The following is a 16,022-nucleotide window of genomic DNA, read 5'->3' as shown; positions in this document are numbered from 1 at the left end:
GAAATGAGATTTCTTGTGATGCTTTCCGGTTCATATATCACTGAAGCATCTTAGGCCTTGTTTGTTTTCTGAAAAGTAGTTTCCCTATTATTTTGATTATTATTTGTTTTATTTGAGATAATTTATAAAATTATATATCTTTTTTTCAATTTCATTCTCATTCAACTTTTTAAATTGTAAGATTTGTTCCTCATTATTTTAATAAACTTGAGAAAAATAAAATATTAATAAGTTATTTTCCAGCTCATTTTCCATAACATAACCAAACACTAGAAAGTGTTTTCCAGTTTATTTTCCATAACACTACCAAACATCGAAAAATACTTTCTCGGAATTCACTTTTCAGGAATTCACTTTCCTCGCAATTCACTTTCCTGCAAACAAACGGAGCCTAAGGCTTAGTCAATTAACACGTGTAATAATCAAAAGGTTTCATGTTTAAGGGATGGGAGGTGTATTTCTGGAAAAATAATTGTGGTTATTTTTTTTTTAAAAAAATTATGTTAAAATACATCAAAATGATATTTTTTTTTATTTTAAAAAAATTGTTTTTTGATATCAGCGCATCAAAATGATTTGAAAACACTAAAAACATATTAATTTTTAAATAAAAAAAATTATTTTTTTTTTAAAAACACTTTTAAAACGTATAAATAAATTACGAGGATGATAACATGGTTAGATGTTAGGCTTTATTCTCGGCTGGTTTTTTATTTTTATTTTTTTATACTTTAAAAAATATTTACTTAATTTTTTTTATATTTTAATTTTGACATGAACATTAAATATTATATTTTTTTTTCAGTTATTATATATTTAATCTGAAAATAACATTACTAACAGTAAAGTCTCTATTAAAACTCAATTAAAATTGTTTGTTTAGTATTAAAATGTTTAGATAGGTTTTAAAATTTATAACCTTTTTAACCTTTAACCACACAAAATATGGATATAATATTTTAATATTTATTTTTAACTTGCTTTAACAATCATATTTAAAAAAGAAGACAAAAACAAAGCTTTCAATTAAAAACATTGTATTGGCTAAGATAAATGAGATATATATAGATATGAAAATTTATCTTTATAAAAAAAATTAAAACAGTTGTATTTTTAATTATATAAAATACAGACATACTGTTTTAATATTTATTTTTAACTTGCCTTAACAATTATATTTGTTTAAAAATAATGCTTCCAGTTAAAAAATTATGTTGACCAAAATAAATGAGAAATACGTTAATATGGATTTATTTTATGAAAATAAAAATAGAAACAATTGTATTCTCATATTTAATAATAAATACAAATAATTTTCTGAGATCTAGATTTTTTTTCACGTTTAAAAAAATTTAAATCTCCCACGCAATAGTGCAGGCATAGCACACAAACTAGTTACATCTACTTAACAATTTGTTTTGGGTGTAAGCCATGCATGGTAGTTTATAGTAAATTACTAGATACCAAGCAAGTTATTATAGTTATTCGATTTAATCTTGGTCCCGGGGTCATGTTAAGTGAGACGATCAAAATTAACCTAAACTTTAATGATTTTTTCTATAAAATTATGTAATTTTGATAAAATAAAAATTATATTTTTTTACTGACTCGCCTCAGTTATTAGGTTTTCAAGTTGACATACCAAAATGGGTTTATAAGACTCTATTTATTTAAATGGTGCGATTTGTGTCTTGCTTTAACCATATATTAAAAGCATTTGGCTAATTATCATACCGTTATTATGTATTTTTCTCATTAAAAATTTTATATTGAAACCTTGACTAAGAAAATACATTAAAATATTTTTTTTATTCTTAACATCATCACATCAAAAATTTTATAAAACACTAAAAAAAAAACAATTTAATGCCTTTAGATTCTAATCATAGTTTCATAAAATACCCAAAAACACTTTCGTTTGTAAACATATTCTAATTATAATTATAAAAACTACTACAATAATTGTATAATAATTTTTAAAAGTATTTTTTATTTGGAAAATATATTAAAATAATTTTTAAAATTTTAACACTAATATATTAAAACTATAAAAATATTAAAAATAATTTATTTAATATTTTTCAAGTGAAATTTTTTTTAAAAACATGTAAAAAAATAAAAGTTATGGAACTCCCTGCACTACAAAAAAATCTATCTGACCTAACTTGATGGGCTGTTTATTTTTGTGGTTGAAAACCGGTTTCATGATTTTTTGAATTATTTTTTGCTTGATTTTTTTTATATATTTTTAAAATTATTTTAAAATAAAAATAATAAACTATATTCATGCATGTATGAAAGAACTACTACCGCCTTAACAAACATTACCCTAACCACATAGGGTCTCGAGGTAATTATGCGTGCATCCTTGAGCATATTTAAAACTCATTTCCCGCCCATTGCACCTCGAAGAAGACAATAAATGTAAATAATAAATATATCATTTTTATTTATTTAATTACTAAACACACTTTATTTGCTGTTGCAAATTCAGAACTTCCCATCCTCTCTGCTCTTCTGCCCTCCGGTCCGGTTCCTGCAATTTTCACTCAGAAACACCCACAGTAAGCACCGGTTTCTTCTTCGTTTTACAGTTCGTACTCTTACATCACTTTAAAATCGTTGATTTGTTCAATTGATCTCGGTAATTCCATTTTTTTCATTGCCCTAGTTTTTTTTTTTTCTTTTAATCAACCAGCTCATTTATTATGTCTGAGCTCCTGCTGTGTGAAAGCAACAAATTTGTGCCGTTTTTAAGGTGATATTTTTGTGCTGGTTTGTTTTTTCATGGCTTGAAATGGGGAGCGAAGTGGAAAATGAAGCTCCTGCTGATTCTCCTACTTCGGTTCTTGAAGATGAGGTATTATTTAGTTCTCTAGATTAATTTTTTTTCTTGAAAAATTATTGTAAATTTTTACTTTATTTGTCTGTTTGGTTCTTGAGAAAATGAAGGATTTTAGTAGAAATGAAGAGCGAAAAGCACTTGAAAATGACTTTTTTTTTAATGATTTTATGTTTCTGTTCTTTTTTTAAAAAACAATCATGAAGGAGAAATGCAAGATCAAAGAGGAAGTGAAATTGGAGGAAGTGATATTTGTAGAAGCAAAAAATGGGGACTCGTCTCTCATATCAAAATCTATGGCAGAGGAGGAAGACAAACTTTTGAATTCTCGGATAAAAGAGGTGCAAGAAACAGTGCCGGAGGAGGCAGCTCGCTTGAATGAGAGTCAATATACGAGATTGGATGACCTCTTAACTCAAACTCAGCTCTATTCGGAGTTCTTGCTGGAACAGATGGATCAAATCACAACTGTATCTTCTCAAATGCCTTTTTTTTTAATGAATTTTGTTTGGTTGGTGGTTGTTTTCCTTTCTATCTATTTATTTGCTTTACTTATGATTTAAACTGCATTGCTAGAATGGAGTGGAGCAAGAGGATGAACCTGCGAAGCAAAGTAGAGGTCGGGGATCAAAAAGAAAAGCTGCTGCACTATACAATTCTGTAATCTTCGAACTTTCTTCATGTTTTCCTTTATATCAATATTAGTATTTTGCATTTAAGGTTAGGGATGGCTGCTGTGGGTGGCATTGTTTTATTCTATAAAATTTAATGTTAAGTTAATTTATTGGGACTTGACTAGTTGCAGATCATGGCAATTCTAACAGTCAGTTGGGAAGTAGATGGTTTATTCAGCTAACAGAAGGAAGTAAACTAATTTTCAATAATTTTTTCATCGTATATATTCCATGGTTAGCTCTTAATGCAATAGAGCTGTTAATAGGAAAAATTATTATAAAGGAACATTTAGTCCACCTGCCAGAGATAATTGTAAATGATGAAAATACGAAAATGTAAGAGAACTGATTAAAAAAAGTGAATGTATAAATAAACCTGGTGGAATTTTGGTGCCCGACCTCTTAAATCTTCTTGTATCTAATGATAGTGTATGTGTTTCTCTGTGAAACGATGCCATTTTAAGACTGCCTTAAAAACTTACAACCTGCCATAACTTTTCTTCAGAGGAAAGCCAAGAGAGCAGTTACTGCAATGCTTACAAGGTCTAAGGAAGTTGAAAACACTGAGGATGCAAATTTGACTGAAGAAGAAAGAGTTGAGAAAGAGCAGAGAGAACTTGTACCTTTGTTGACTGGTGGCAGGTTGAAATCCTATCAGATTAAAGGTGTGAAATGGTTGATCTCTCTTTGGCAAAATGGGCTTAATGGGATCCTTGCCGACCAAATGGGACTTGGAAAGACTATCCAAACAATTGGTTTCCTAGCACACTTAATAGGGAATGGCTTAAATGGGCCTTATTTGGTTATTGCCCCTCTTTCCACTCTCTCAAATTGGGTGAATGAGGTTTCAAGGTAAAATTTTAACTTGATTTTTCATGTAAACTGCCCACCTTGATCTTTTAATCCACACTTCTATCTGATTCTCTGTAAATTCCCTTTAATAGGTTTGTTCCTTCTATGGATGCAATTATATACCACGGTAACAAGAAACAGAGGGATGAGATAAGGAGGAAGCACATGCCCAAATCAATTGGCCCCAAATTTCCAATTATTGTTACTTCCTATGAGATTGCATTATATGACGCGAAAAAGCACTTGAGGCATTACCCATGGAAGTATCTTGTGGTTGATGAGGTGAGTGTTTCAACAAGGTAGTTTGTAGGTTAGGCAGCCACAAGGGAGAAGTACTCTTTCCCTTCCAAACAAAGAATATTCACCTAGGGGTGGTCATATGCACTTCAATGTTTTCTGCTATACTACAAGTGGTTCAACTATTTCAGTGTTGTTTGTATTTATCAAGATCAACCGCACTGCACGCGAGACTTTCTTATTATATGCAAGAAAACACTTAGGATCTCAAGTGCCTGGAATTCTAAAAGTTGCTTTCCTTTGGTGGTCTTTTCTGGTACACTTTAGATTTGATCACTTTATACATTTTTTTAGGAACCTGAAAATAACAGGTATCATTTGTTTGTTTTTGGATTTATGAAGTTTAGACTTGCCATGCAGGCTTGCAACCATGGTCTCTTGGATCTTGCAATTGCACAAAGCTCTAATATTTTGAGCTAACTGACTAAGCACTACTATCTTGGTAGTTTTTAGATTTTTTTTATTACTCTGTTAATAATTTAAACTGCAATTTGAAAACACAAGCTTTCTAGTCCATGCTTGTGTTTGAACATAGGATTCGAGATACCTTTGCATTTGTTTGTGCTTTTTGCACTTTTAATAATCTGGACCCTTCTTCTTTCACATGCCAATATTTAATTTGCAGGACTAGTGATTTACCTAACTATTCTAAACTGTAACTTTCTTACTGAAGGGGCACCGGCTGAAAAATTCAAAATGCAAATTGCTGAAGGAGTTGAAATACTTATGTGTGGACAATAAGCTCATATTAACTGGGACACCCCTGCAAAACAATTTGGCTGAGCTTTGGTCATTGCTGAATTTCATTTTGCCTGATATTTTCCAATCCCATGAAGAATTTGAGTCCTGGTCAGTATGCTTTGTCTAGTGGTTTTTTTTACTATGCAGTCCTGGTAACCTTTCAACTTCATTTGTTTTTTGAAGTTGCCCATGTATTTTCCAGTGATTATGGCATCGTAAATTTAATCATGTAGTTTTGCTGCAATGCTTGACATTACTGCCTTATGCATTTCAACATATATTTAGCCAGGGAAAAAAAATCTGATCTGTTCTCTGGTTTGATATGTTACTTGGCAGTCTAGGGTGAACTATTTTGTTTCTTTCCGCATTCATGACAAGAAAATTATAAACATTTGTTTGTCTTAAGTATGGTCAGTGAAGGTGCCACCAGTTTGTTGGGATGGGTTGGCTTATTATAGTTGATTAAAGTTTTGTTTCATTGGTAAGAAAACACCACTTGAACATTTTCTTCTTTACAAACATAAAAGCTTCCCATTTGTTGGTCCTTTCTGTTGTGCCCCTATGTTCACAAATGAAATCTCTGCTCATTTGTCTACTGATGTAGGTTTTGAGCCAAATCTTCTAAATTCATGTGCATGTTATTTGTTTTTTTCCTTCTCAATTCTTATGGCTCGTTATATCATCTTTAGGAATTTGTTCAAGCCTATTTTTTTTTTTTTTAAAAAAAAACACCAGTAGATGTTGCATATGATGCTGGATTGAACCAAGAGAATCCAATAAAACTTGGTTAAGCCTCTATTTTTTTGTGCAATCTGCATGGCCCCAATTAGCTTAAATCTTGATTTGTTCAAGAGAAAGAAGAAAGTGCATAGCCTATTGTGATGATGCTTACTGCTTTTGCCTGAGCTTTTATAACTAACAATGTTTTTTTTCTTTCTCAGGTTTGATCTGTCAGGAAAGTGCAGTAATGAAGCAATGAAGGAAGAAGTAGAAGAAAGGCGAAGGGCTCAGGTATGCACCCTTCCTACTGATGTAATTGTACTTTTTTACGAAACAGTCTAAATGGCATGGTATCAACACTGGGTTTTCAATCAATGTCAGGTTGTAGTCAAACTCCATGCAATATTGCGCCCATTTCTCCTTCGAAGATTGAAGACTGATGTGGAGCAGATGCTCCCCCGGAAAAAGGAGATTATTTTATATGCTACTCTGACCGAGCATCAGAAGAAATTCCAGGATCATTTAATTAATAAGACCCTGGAGGGCTATTTGCGAGAGAAGATGGATACAGGTATTAGATTATTTTCAATCGATTTTTTTTATTGATATTAAATCAGGCTTGAAATGAAGAAAAGAGGCTGTATTTCATGCAATTTTTTTCCTGGACATTCTGGTATTTTTTCTGGCTGATGTTGGGCACTGGTGCTGCTGGCTATCAAAGTATGACAGCTCCAAGTGAGAATTTCAGGATACTTGCTGTTTATCAATTAGCTGTACGGATCTTTATGCCTTTTTGATGTCACAGGAAAATGGTGAATCTAGAACCTGAATAGTTGATTGAAGTTAAAAATGAACATTATCTGCTTTTGGATCATAGTATTGTCCATTTCTCCCTATTTTGGTTGCGGGTCCTTGACTTAATCCTGGCTGTGGTTTTTCCTATGATTTGTGAAGCACTGGTCCATTAATGTTCATGTTATAATTAATTTTTCTTCTTGAACAGAAGCTCAATCAAAATATCACTTGGCCATACTCTTTGTTTGCTTAATCTTATGTAGTTCTTTTTTAGATTATTCTACCTGATAGCAAAAAGAAGTGATTTTTTCTTTAGCCATACATCATGTCTTGCATTGTAAGCAAGCACTGGTCTAATAGAATACATAGCCACACAACGCATTTTCCTGTATTGACTTGTGGCTTTTGATATTGCAGGACGTGGTATGAAAGGAAGGCTTACCAATTTGATGATTCAACTTCGAAAAAATTGCTACCACCCCGACCTCTTAGAGTCTGCCTTTGATGGATCATGTATCTGCCTTGCAGCACATTTTACTAATGTAATGTAAATTTGTGGCTTGCCAGATTCACTAATGCCTTTGATATTTGGGACAGATTTCTATCCACCCGTGGAACAGATAGTTGAGCAGTGCGGCAAATTCCGATTGCTGGACAAATTGTTGAATCGATTGTTTGCACTCAAGCACAAAGTATGATGCATGAGTTTTTACCCTTTCTACTTTATTTTAGCTACATGCTCATCTCCCGCTGGCTTTGTAAACAGGTTCTGATTTTCTCTCAGTGGACTAAAGTTTTGGACATAATGGATTACTATTTTAGTGAGAAAGGATTTGAAGTTTGTAGAATTGATGGCAGTGTGAAGTTGGATGAAAGGAAGAGACAGGTTTGTTACGCCTTACTTTGATTTTCAGCTTTGAGGTTTAAACATGTAAGAAAGGTTGCTCGCTATTGATGAATATTGAATCTGTTTCCAATTTTGGATTCTGCAACTGTCTTTGAGTCAATTGGTACGGCTAGACCAATCATACATAATCTCACTTATGCCTGGTGTCTGCTTTTCATCAAAGCCTTTCTGCTTGTTTTGATTATGCACTTTTGAAAGCTTCTTTCAAGATCTTGGAGACGCAATGTACTCCTGTTTCCACTATCTGTCTTTAATAATCAGGCTCGCATCTTGGCTAATTTTATCGTCACTTCGTTTCTTTTCCAGTCAATGTATCCGAGGATTAAAGTGTGTTATTATTCTAGTCTTGACAAGCCTTTGTTTTATGTTGAACAGATCGAGGAATTCAATGATGAGAACAGCCAGTATAGGGTATTTCTTCTCAGCACAAGAGCTGGTGGACTGGGTATAAACCTCACTTCAGCTGATACCTGTATACTGTATGACAGTGATTGGGTATTTTCTTGATCTTGTGTTCCATATTCCACCCTCAATCCACTAAAACTCTTGATGTTTTGTGCTATTTCATTGATATGCTTGTGTTTTTCAGAACCCTCAAATGGATCTGCAAGCCATGGATAGATGTCACCGAATTGGGCAAACCAAGCCTGTTCATGTTTACAGGCTTGCAACAGCTCAGTCAATCGAGGTATCTCAATATTGATCTTTGCTTTCATTTAATGCTTTGCTTGGTTGTTAGATCATTGACAAATCATATGCTTACAGGGTCGTATTTTGAAAAGGGCTTTTAGTAAGTTGAAGCTTGAGCACGTGGTCATTGGGAAAGGGCAGTTTCATCTAGAGCAAACCAAGTCTAAGGGCACGGAAGTCATGGAGGTTTTTTAATCTTCTTTGTTTATTTCACCTCTTCTATCACTTAGCCTTTACAGGTAGCAATGGCATCTTTCTTTCTTGGCTCATTGCAATTCAGCAGGGGCTTGCACCTCATTTATTTCTCTCTTTTTGAACATCCTTTTAATCTGGTGTTAAATGGTGAAAACAGTGACCTTTGGCAATACCCAGATGGCTGTTAATACGTTGACCCACCGCAGCATGTTAAAAAACTGAAAATTCTGTGATGCAATAGTGCAAATTTTGATTTATTGTTGACCGAGCACCTGTGGTTAGGTAATGCTGGATGTGACTCATTTATGACTAGCACATCTTGTTTCATTTCCTTTGTGCTTTCAGGAAGAGGATATACTGGCGCTCCTTCGAGATGAAGAAACTGCAGAAGACAAGTTGATACAGACAGATATCAGTGATGAAGATTTAGAGAGGATCATGGATCGGAGTGATTTGGTTGTAGGAACATCAGATGATGACACAGAAAGTATTGCTGCTAGTGGTTCATTTCCCCTGAAAGGGCCTGGCTGGGAGGTGGTAATACCAAATGCAAATGGAGGCATGCTCTCCACCCTTTACAGCTAGCGGTTTGCTTTGTAGGATGCGGTGCAGACGTGCCCATGATATCTGGACGTCTTGCTTTTGGTGGGGTTACTCGGAATTTGCCCTTGTTATCTTTGAGCAGCATGTTGCTCTCGGATGGGTCTCTTTCATTTTGGGAACACTTGGAAAGAGGCTGTTTTTGTAATGTCTCATTATCAGACAGATGTATCCTCGTCTTCTGATTCGATTTCAGAAGCTCAAAACAAGTGATGCATCTGTCCTCTAATTATGTCATCATCGTACTTTATATGAATGGTGATTATGTAGGATGCAACGTGAACTTGCAAGTCGCAAAATTAACTGTAAAAGCATATGAATGCTGCAAATAGCAATGGCATAATTTGATCTCTTGTTTCTAATTTCATGGACTGAACATTTGAGAACGAATCAGCCATGAGAGGGTCCAGCTGCTGGAGGATACCAATTACAATTTTCAAAGGGCCATTTTAGGTGCCTTAATTCGTAACGAAGTTCCTCGAGGAAAGATTTCACTCTAAAATGCTGATTCTGAGCTTCGCCTGGACTATTGCCTTTTATTGGTGAATAGAATGTGAGGTTAATTAGAAGTTGTTCTAGGACTTCTCTAGATAGCAACAAATATCCAAGCAAGCGGGGGTAAATCAGTAAAAGGCGCCATTACTGATGTAACTAAAAGGAATTCCGTTGCCGGGAATCGAGCCCGGGTCTCCTGGGTGAAAGCCAGATATCCTAACCGCTGGACGACAACGGAATGTTTATTTGTTCGTACCTGTTTTTCATTAATATAAATACTCTAGATATATTAAATGATAACGTCTACTCTGGTAGCTAACGTCATATTGCCTGTCATCAATTTAAAAAAACCTTAAAAAATAACACAATTCAACCCAAGTTATTTTCCAAACATGAGATTGGGGTCATGAAATTAAGATAATTCATAAAAAAATAAAATAAAATAAATTATAAAACTTAATTTCTAATCAATAAAATATATTCGTCAAACTCGTGACTGAGGCTATTAGACTGATATAATCTTGTATAAAACAAATTAAAATAAAATGTGAAACTTCAATAAAATATTGAATGATAATTTTTTTAAAAAAAATCAAATTAATTATGTTAATTTTTTAAACTTGCAAATAATATTTAGGATAACCCATAAAAAAACAAATAATGAACTTAATTAATTAATGTTAATATGATGAATCCAAATGCATGTTCCCCATGATGTGGATGCTTTATGATGGACACTTCCTTGAAGGCATTGGAGCTCTGAACTAAAATCCAGGTTTCTCTTTAAACTCCATGTTTGAGAAACCTAATATCAGAAAGGGAGTTGATTATCCAAACCTGGGGATATTGCTGGAGTAATTCTTTCAGAAGCAGATCAAGTATAGCTAGCGAAAGGCATTGTCCTGATAAACCATTCTCCCAACCATGGGGGCATGAACACACTAATCAGGAAGATGAAAGAGATGGAGGTCACAAATCCAAGGCCTACAAATTAGTCAGAAAGAAGTATTTTTCAGAACAGAGAAGGCATATATAGTAATAATTACTTTCGCAGCCCATGTTAAATTGCTATAGTACCATGTCAACAGTTAGAATTTCTAGCCAGCTTGGACACAGATAAAACCAGTGGACTGGTTTTACTTTATTTATATCCTCAACAAGAATCACAAAAAACACAATAATTTCACTCATTTAAGTAAACGAAATATGCTCTAGTAGCCATGACAGAATCATTGCTGAGCACAGTTGATTCTAATAGCTCAAATTGAATATCCTTCAAATCTATTCAACTGATGCTATGGTTCTGCATGGCTGAAATGACACCGAGTATTTTAGCAGCTGGGCCAAAACAGATGATCCCACTGCCAGTAGCTGGGGTGGCACTATACTTCCAACTGATTGTTTTGAGAAAATTGCACTGCCCCCTTTATATAAAGAGCATCCACTATGTCCAGATTGTGCCTTTAACATTAAATAAATGTTCAAAAATGCAGGTATCTAAGAGAACAGAAAGATAGAAGCAAGCAAACTGTGTAATAGAGTGAAGGAATGTTGACACCAACCAAATATATTGACTCCAAAATGAGCATAGATCGGAGAGAAGAACCCGTCCACAAGACTAATAAACCACCAAGTGATGCGTACTGTGATGGCTACAGGAAGCAGGATGGCACTGCAAAAGCAAAGCAAAGCAAATTATTGAAATGCACCAAGGAAATAAAAACTTAATGAACTTTTTCAAGAAACCTCCAAAGAACACGCGGAACCATGTGATAATGTGAAGCGTTAATATCTACAGTTCTTGATTGCAGTTGAAGGCTTACAGTATGACATGTATGCACAGAGATAGTCATGGATTCTGTCTAATATGGCGGGAAGGAATATGTTTGTCTTCCATTCTGCTAATTCTTTAACTATCTGGAATATATATGGTTACTTTCTTCGTCTTCCCTCACGAATTTATCTCGTCTAGTCCCCTGCATTCTTGCTTGAGTGCCAGTCTTTGCAAATTAAGTCAAATGTCATATCCATGGTTAGTACAGTTAGCCTATGCACTCGGAAAATCTCTAAGACACTGTCATTTACGTGGCCTGGGAAAATTCAATGCCATTTCTTTCTAAGACAGTGTCTTAGAAGCAGATTCCGAGGAAGAATTAGAGCCTCCTCCTTTGGTAGTGATATTCTTAACATTTTTATAAGGATCTTGAATGGGTTTCAAACGCTCAAGATCCCTGTTTCTCGTTGTCATTTCTCTCTGTTTTTTCTCCTCTTGATTCTCCTCTCTCTTGCAAGCAGAGAATAAAGAATGCGTCCTCTTTCTTAAGAACCTGCATAGACACGCGGGAGTTTTAACTGACTCGAATAAACAATTGCTGGCTCCAAACTGGGCTTCAAATTTCGATCAACGCCACATGTCCCAAATCATTACAATTACAATTATAAGAAAAAACTAAAACGGATTTTTCATGTGCAGAAACATTGCACACCCATACATGGTGTACTGAATGTTCATCCACAGTGCGTTTTCTTATTGTTGATAGGGCACAGAAATGTACGGTTTAGTCCCCTTATATTTGCTTTTTTCTTCAGATCCCTCTGGTTTTAGGTGTTTGCATTAAAGGTACAAAACTTCATTTTTATTGTATTTCAATCCCTAAATCTTGAGAGACGAGAGACAAATTTTTTGGAAGAATGGAATCCAGTCATAAAAGAAGCCGATCTTGGTGTGATTTTGTTCATTGACCCTGCTGAAAAAACTAGATTGAAATTAGATGATAATGAATATCAGTAAGTCAGACATTACTTACTATTCTTAGAGTAAAAAATTTAAATATTTATAAGCTAGAGTTTCAGATATTTATATAAATATCTAATATCTATTATTATTTATTATTTGATAAAAAATAAAATAATTAGTATATATTTAAAATATAAATATATATATATATATATATTAAATGATAAAATGATAAATATTATAAGTATATACATGTTTTATATCCATATTAAGATATATATGTATCATAGTGAATTAAAATAATGCAAATGTTCTACAAATACATTTATATAATATAAATATATATTTTGGGTTAGGTTTTTGACAAGTTTTTGACAAGGTTTGACAATATACATATCTTATCAATTATTTTTTTAAGTAAGGTAATAATTAAAAAAATATTTATCCATTCAGGTCGGATTAATATTCATCGAGTTAGTATTAAATTGTTATCCATAATTGAAATCCTCAAATTTTATTTTGATTTGATTTAATTTTGAGTTTTTGAACTGGTTTATAAGTGTTTTAAAGTTGAAATTGGAGTTATTAAAGTTGTGTTTTTTTTTATGAAAATTTATTAAAATTAAAATTAAAATTTTAAGGTCCAAAATATTTCGATTTCTGTTTGTTTTTACTCCATGAGATGGTCAGAATATGTTAAGGAGATGATAGGTATTGTTGTGAACAGTTTGAGATAATTTCATCCTTAATCATTTCTTCGTCCATCAAATACAAAAAAATCACCGAATATGATACAGAATATAAGAGGATAAAAACACTTTCCTCTTCAGCCGCTCCCCCAAGCTCCAATGAAAAAACTCTTTGGACTATTTCAGAACCTAGAACGGAGCCAAAAAGAGCTCAAGTCCAAGGACAATCAAGCAAAACATGCAGTGTGTGAGAGGCTAAATTATAAATGGGTATGAAAATATAAAAAATAAACATGGGGTTGCTTGAACTAGAGGAACTAATTTATTTATTGCTTAAAAATATAGTGACTAAGTTATAATTTACTCGAACTATAAGATTGACAAAGCAGCTAAACGAAACAAGAAACAGTAATTGAATTGGGAACTCGAAAATTTTTGATGAACAAGAAAAGAGAGAGAGAGTGGGGGGGGGGGGGGGGGGGGGGGGGTGCCAGATCCGATCCCAACACAAGCGTTCTTCTCTCATCATCTTTTCTCCTAAACCCCCATCTCTTCCTGGTATTTACTCTCTTTATTCCCTTTTTTTCCAAATATTTATGATTATTGTCTAAGCTTTTTATATTTTTGATTAATTTTTAATGCCCCAGTTTGCTTTTTTAGTGGAATAGTAATTAGGATTTGTAAATTATGATTATTTGTCATTAGGAGAATACTGATTGGAAACTGTAGTCTTTGTAGTTTCTTAGAGTTAGTATTGCTATTATTGTGAAACAGAGAATTTTGGAAATTTATTTACACTGTGTATTAGTTGAATATAGAGACAAGTTTTAGTTTTGAAACAATTTCGTCGAGAAGTACAGACCTGAACAGGCTTTGATAATGGTGTAGACTGTAGACATTGTATGTCAAGTGTGCAAAACCCTTTTTCAGGGTTATATATATCGAGATCGAGCATTTTGAAAAATTGTATTTTAAGCTTTTGCAATATGTAGTTGTAATCGACAATTGAGAAGTCTTCAACTTTTATTGAAGCAGCTTTTAGTTTTTCTTTTGATTTTGTGGAGAGCGAAGGCTGTGTTCTATCCAAATAGACCTGAATCTTTTGTATAAAAATGGTATTTGATTTAGTTACTAAATCATGGAATTAGTGAATCGTGTTCTTGATACCAAAGTTGTTATTTTTCATTCTTTTGACTTCTCTTCAAAAGTTGAAATTGTCGTGCTCCATGCTGTAAAGATTCAAAGATCACACAGAAGATATCATAGGGAGGAAAATTGTATGAAATTAGTTATAATACATTTTCGTAGTATGATGCTTTCTGCTTGTCTATTTTTTGTTATCAAACTGTTGTTCAAAATGAACAAGACTTTGCACTATTCCTTAAAGAATGAAAGCATGGCTGAAACTACTTGGTCTCAGAGTTTCTGTGTGATGCTTGCGTGTGTTGTTTCTTGGAAAGGAAGAATAGTCTTCATTACAAGAAGTTGGTTATTTCCTTTACTCTTTTGTAATTAAGACAGAAGTCCTTATGTTTTATTGTCTTCTATCTCGCAAGTTTCCACGTTTATTATTTCTTTCCATGACCACATCCCATCAATTTAGATGATCCCTAAAGGTTTTTTTTTTTTTTTTTTTGCCATGTTTCAGGGCTCTGGGGCAAGCCATTAGATAAATACTAGGCAAAAGTTGATCCAGTTACATGCTGTGATAAAATATTGTTGAGCCACACAACTCCAGTCCAAACGGAATTAAAATGAAACAAACCCTGATAATCATTGGCTGCGTAAGAGGCAACAAGATTCTTCTTCAGGGTAAATATTTTTTTGATTTGTTACAGCCTCCTTCATTCAAGTTTCTGCTGCGAATTCAGAGGACTTAAAATTTTTAGGAACTCTGTAATTATATATGTCATCACAACTTATGATTGCAACCTTATTGGTTTCCTTTTAGCTGCTAAGTGTATTAGATATCACTGTGTGTTGCTGACATTAAGTGTAAAATCTTCCCTTAATTTCATGCAGGGTTGATGTCACTGTAGCAATCTTTTGGGCCTTGATATTAAGCATGCTTGTCATATCATCTTACAAGGCACTTTATTTCTGACATTTCTGGCTTTTGTTTCTCATAATATGTCTTGCAATTTTTCTTCCCGTACATCTGAGAAGTTCAAGGGCCCAGAATAGGGAGAGAAGATTGGTATTGCCTTTGTCCACGTGAACATGCTATGGCATTGAAGCATTTCAACCATAGAGCTTTGTAATTGGAACTTATTGTTCACATTTGATTCTGTGGCTTATTGGAAAAAATTATAAAACTCCGAGCACTGATCTTGGTCAACCCGGATTTGTCCTGCCCTCTCAGATAGATGGTATGATTCTTTTGTTTATCCTTCATAACCATACACAGAAGCTATGAGATTTTTCATAACACTTTTTTTTAACAAATGTGAAACTCTATACATCCGAGCAAAGTTTAGGAGCAGTTACCTGTTAATCTTTTGAGTAGTTACATTGTAAATTTAGTCCTGTTCGAAAAAACTATCACAGCATGCTGTCAAGATTTTGTAATAAGCTATTTACATAATAGAAAAAGCTAATAGAACTATCTCTCTCTCTCTCTCTCTCGCTCTTGCTCGTTTCAAGATTGTCATTAAGCTTGAATCTAGAATACTCCAAGGCTGTTCCTTGCTTTATTATTTAAGCCAAAGCCCTAGCCTTTCAAACGAATAGGAGGGAGGAACTGGCATTGGGTACTTGCAGCTATGGGTGCAAGTTGGTACTGGGACCC

General features: G+C 33.6%; 1 protein-coding gene, 1 long non-coding RNA gene and 1 other non-coding gene across 3 annotated transcripts; 2 read left to right on the top strand and 1 right to left on the bottom strand.

Moving 5' to 3' along the window:
• The first annotated feature begins 2,426 nt into the window (after positions 1–2,426).
• On the top strand, positions 2,427–9,675 carry LOC118063289 (ATP-dependent DNA helicase DDM1). Its single transcript, XM_073410301.1, has 16 exons — positions 2,427–2,565; positions 2,791–2,860; positions 3,049–3,312; positions 3,419–3,502; positions 4,022–4,368; positions 4,461–4,650; positions 5,339–5,514; positions 6,348–6,417; positions 6,508–6,697; positions 7,339–7,434; positions 7,519–7,613; positions 7,688–7,807; positions 8,204–8,323; positions 8,418–8,516; positions 8,594–8,704; positions 9,059–9,675. The coding sequence occupies exons 2-16, from the start codon at positions 2,798–2,800 to the stop codon at positions 9,296–9,298; spliced, it is 2,265 nt and encodes a 754-aa protein (XP_073266402.1). The 5' UTR covers positions 2,427–2,565; positions 2,791–2,797; the 3' UTR covers positions 9,299–9,675.
• A 299-nt stretch (positions 9,676–9,974) lies between these two features.
• Positions 9,975–10,046, bottom strand: TRNAE-UUC (transfer RNA glutamic acid (anticodon UUC)). Its single transcript has one exon. It is a non-coding gene; the product is annotated as a tRNA-Glu (tRNA).
• Positions 10,047–13,703: 3,657 nt separating this feature from the next.
• On the top strand, positions 13,704–15,691 carry LOC118063290 (uncharacterized). The gene is made up of 3 exons (XR_004689891.2): positions 13,704–13,792; positions 14,883–15,046; positions 15,257–15,691. It is a non-coding gene; the product is annotated as an uncharacterized lncRNA (long non-coding RNA).
• Positions 15,692–16,022: the final 331 nt, after the last annotated feature.

This window comes from Populus alba, chromosome 7, assembly GCF_005239225.2.
Source record: "Populus alba chromosome 7, ASM523922v2, whole genome shotgun sequence".
NCBI classification, from domain to species: domain Eukaryota; kingdom Viridiplantae; phylum Streptophyta; class Magnoliopsida; order Malpighiales; family Salicaceae; genus Populus; species Populus alba.
The sequence above is the reverse complement of the archived record's forward strand: the minus strand, read 5'-3'. Positions and strand labels throughout refer to the sequence as shown.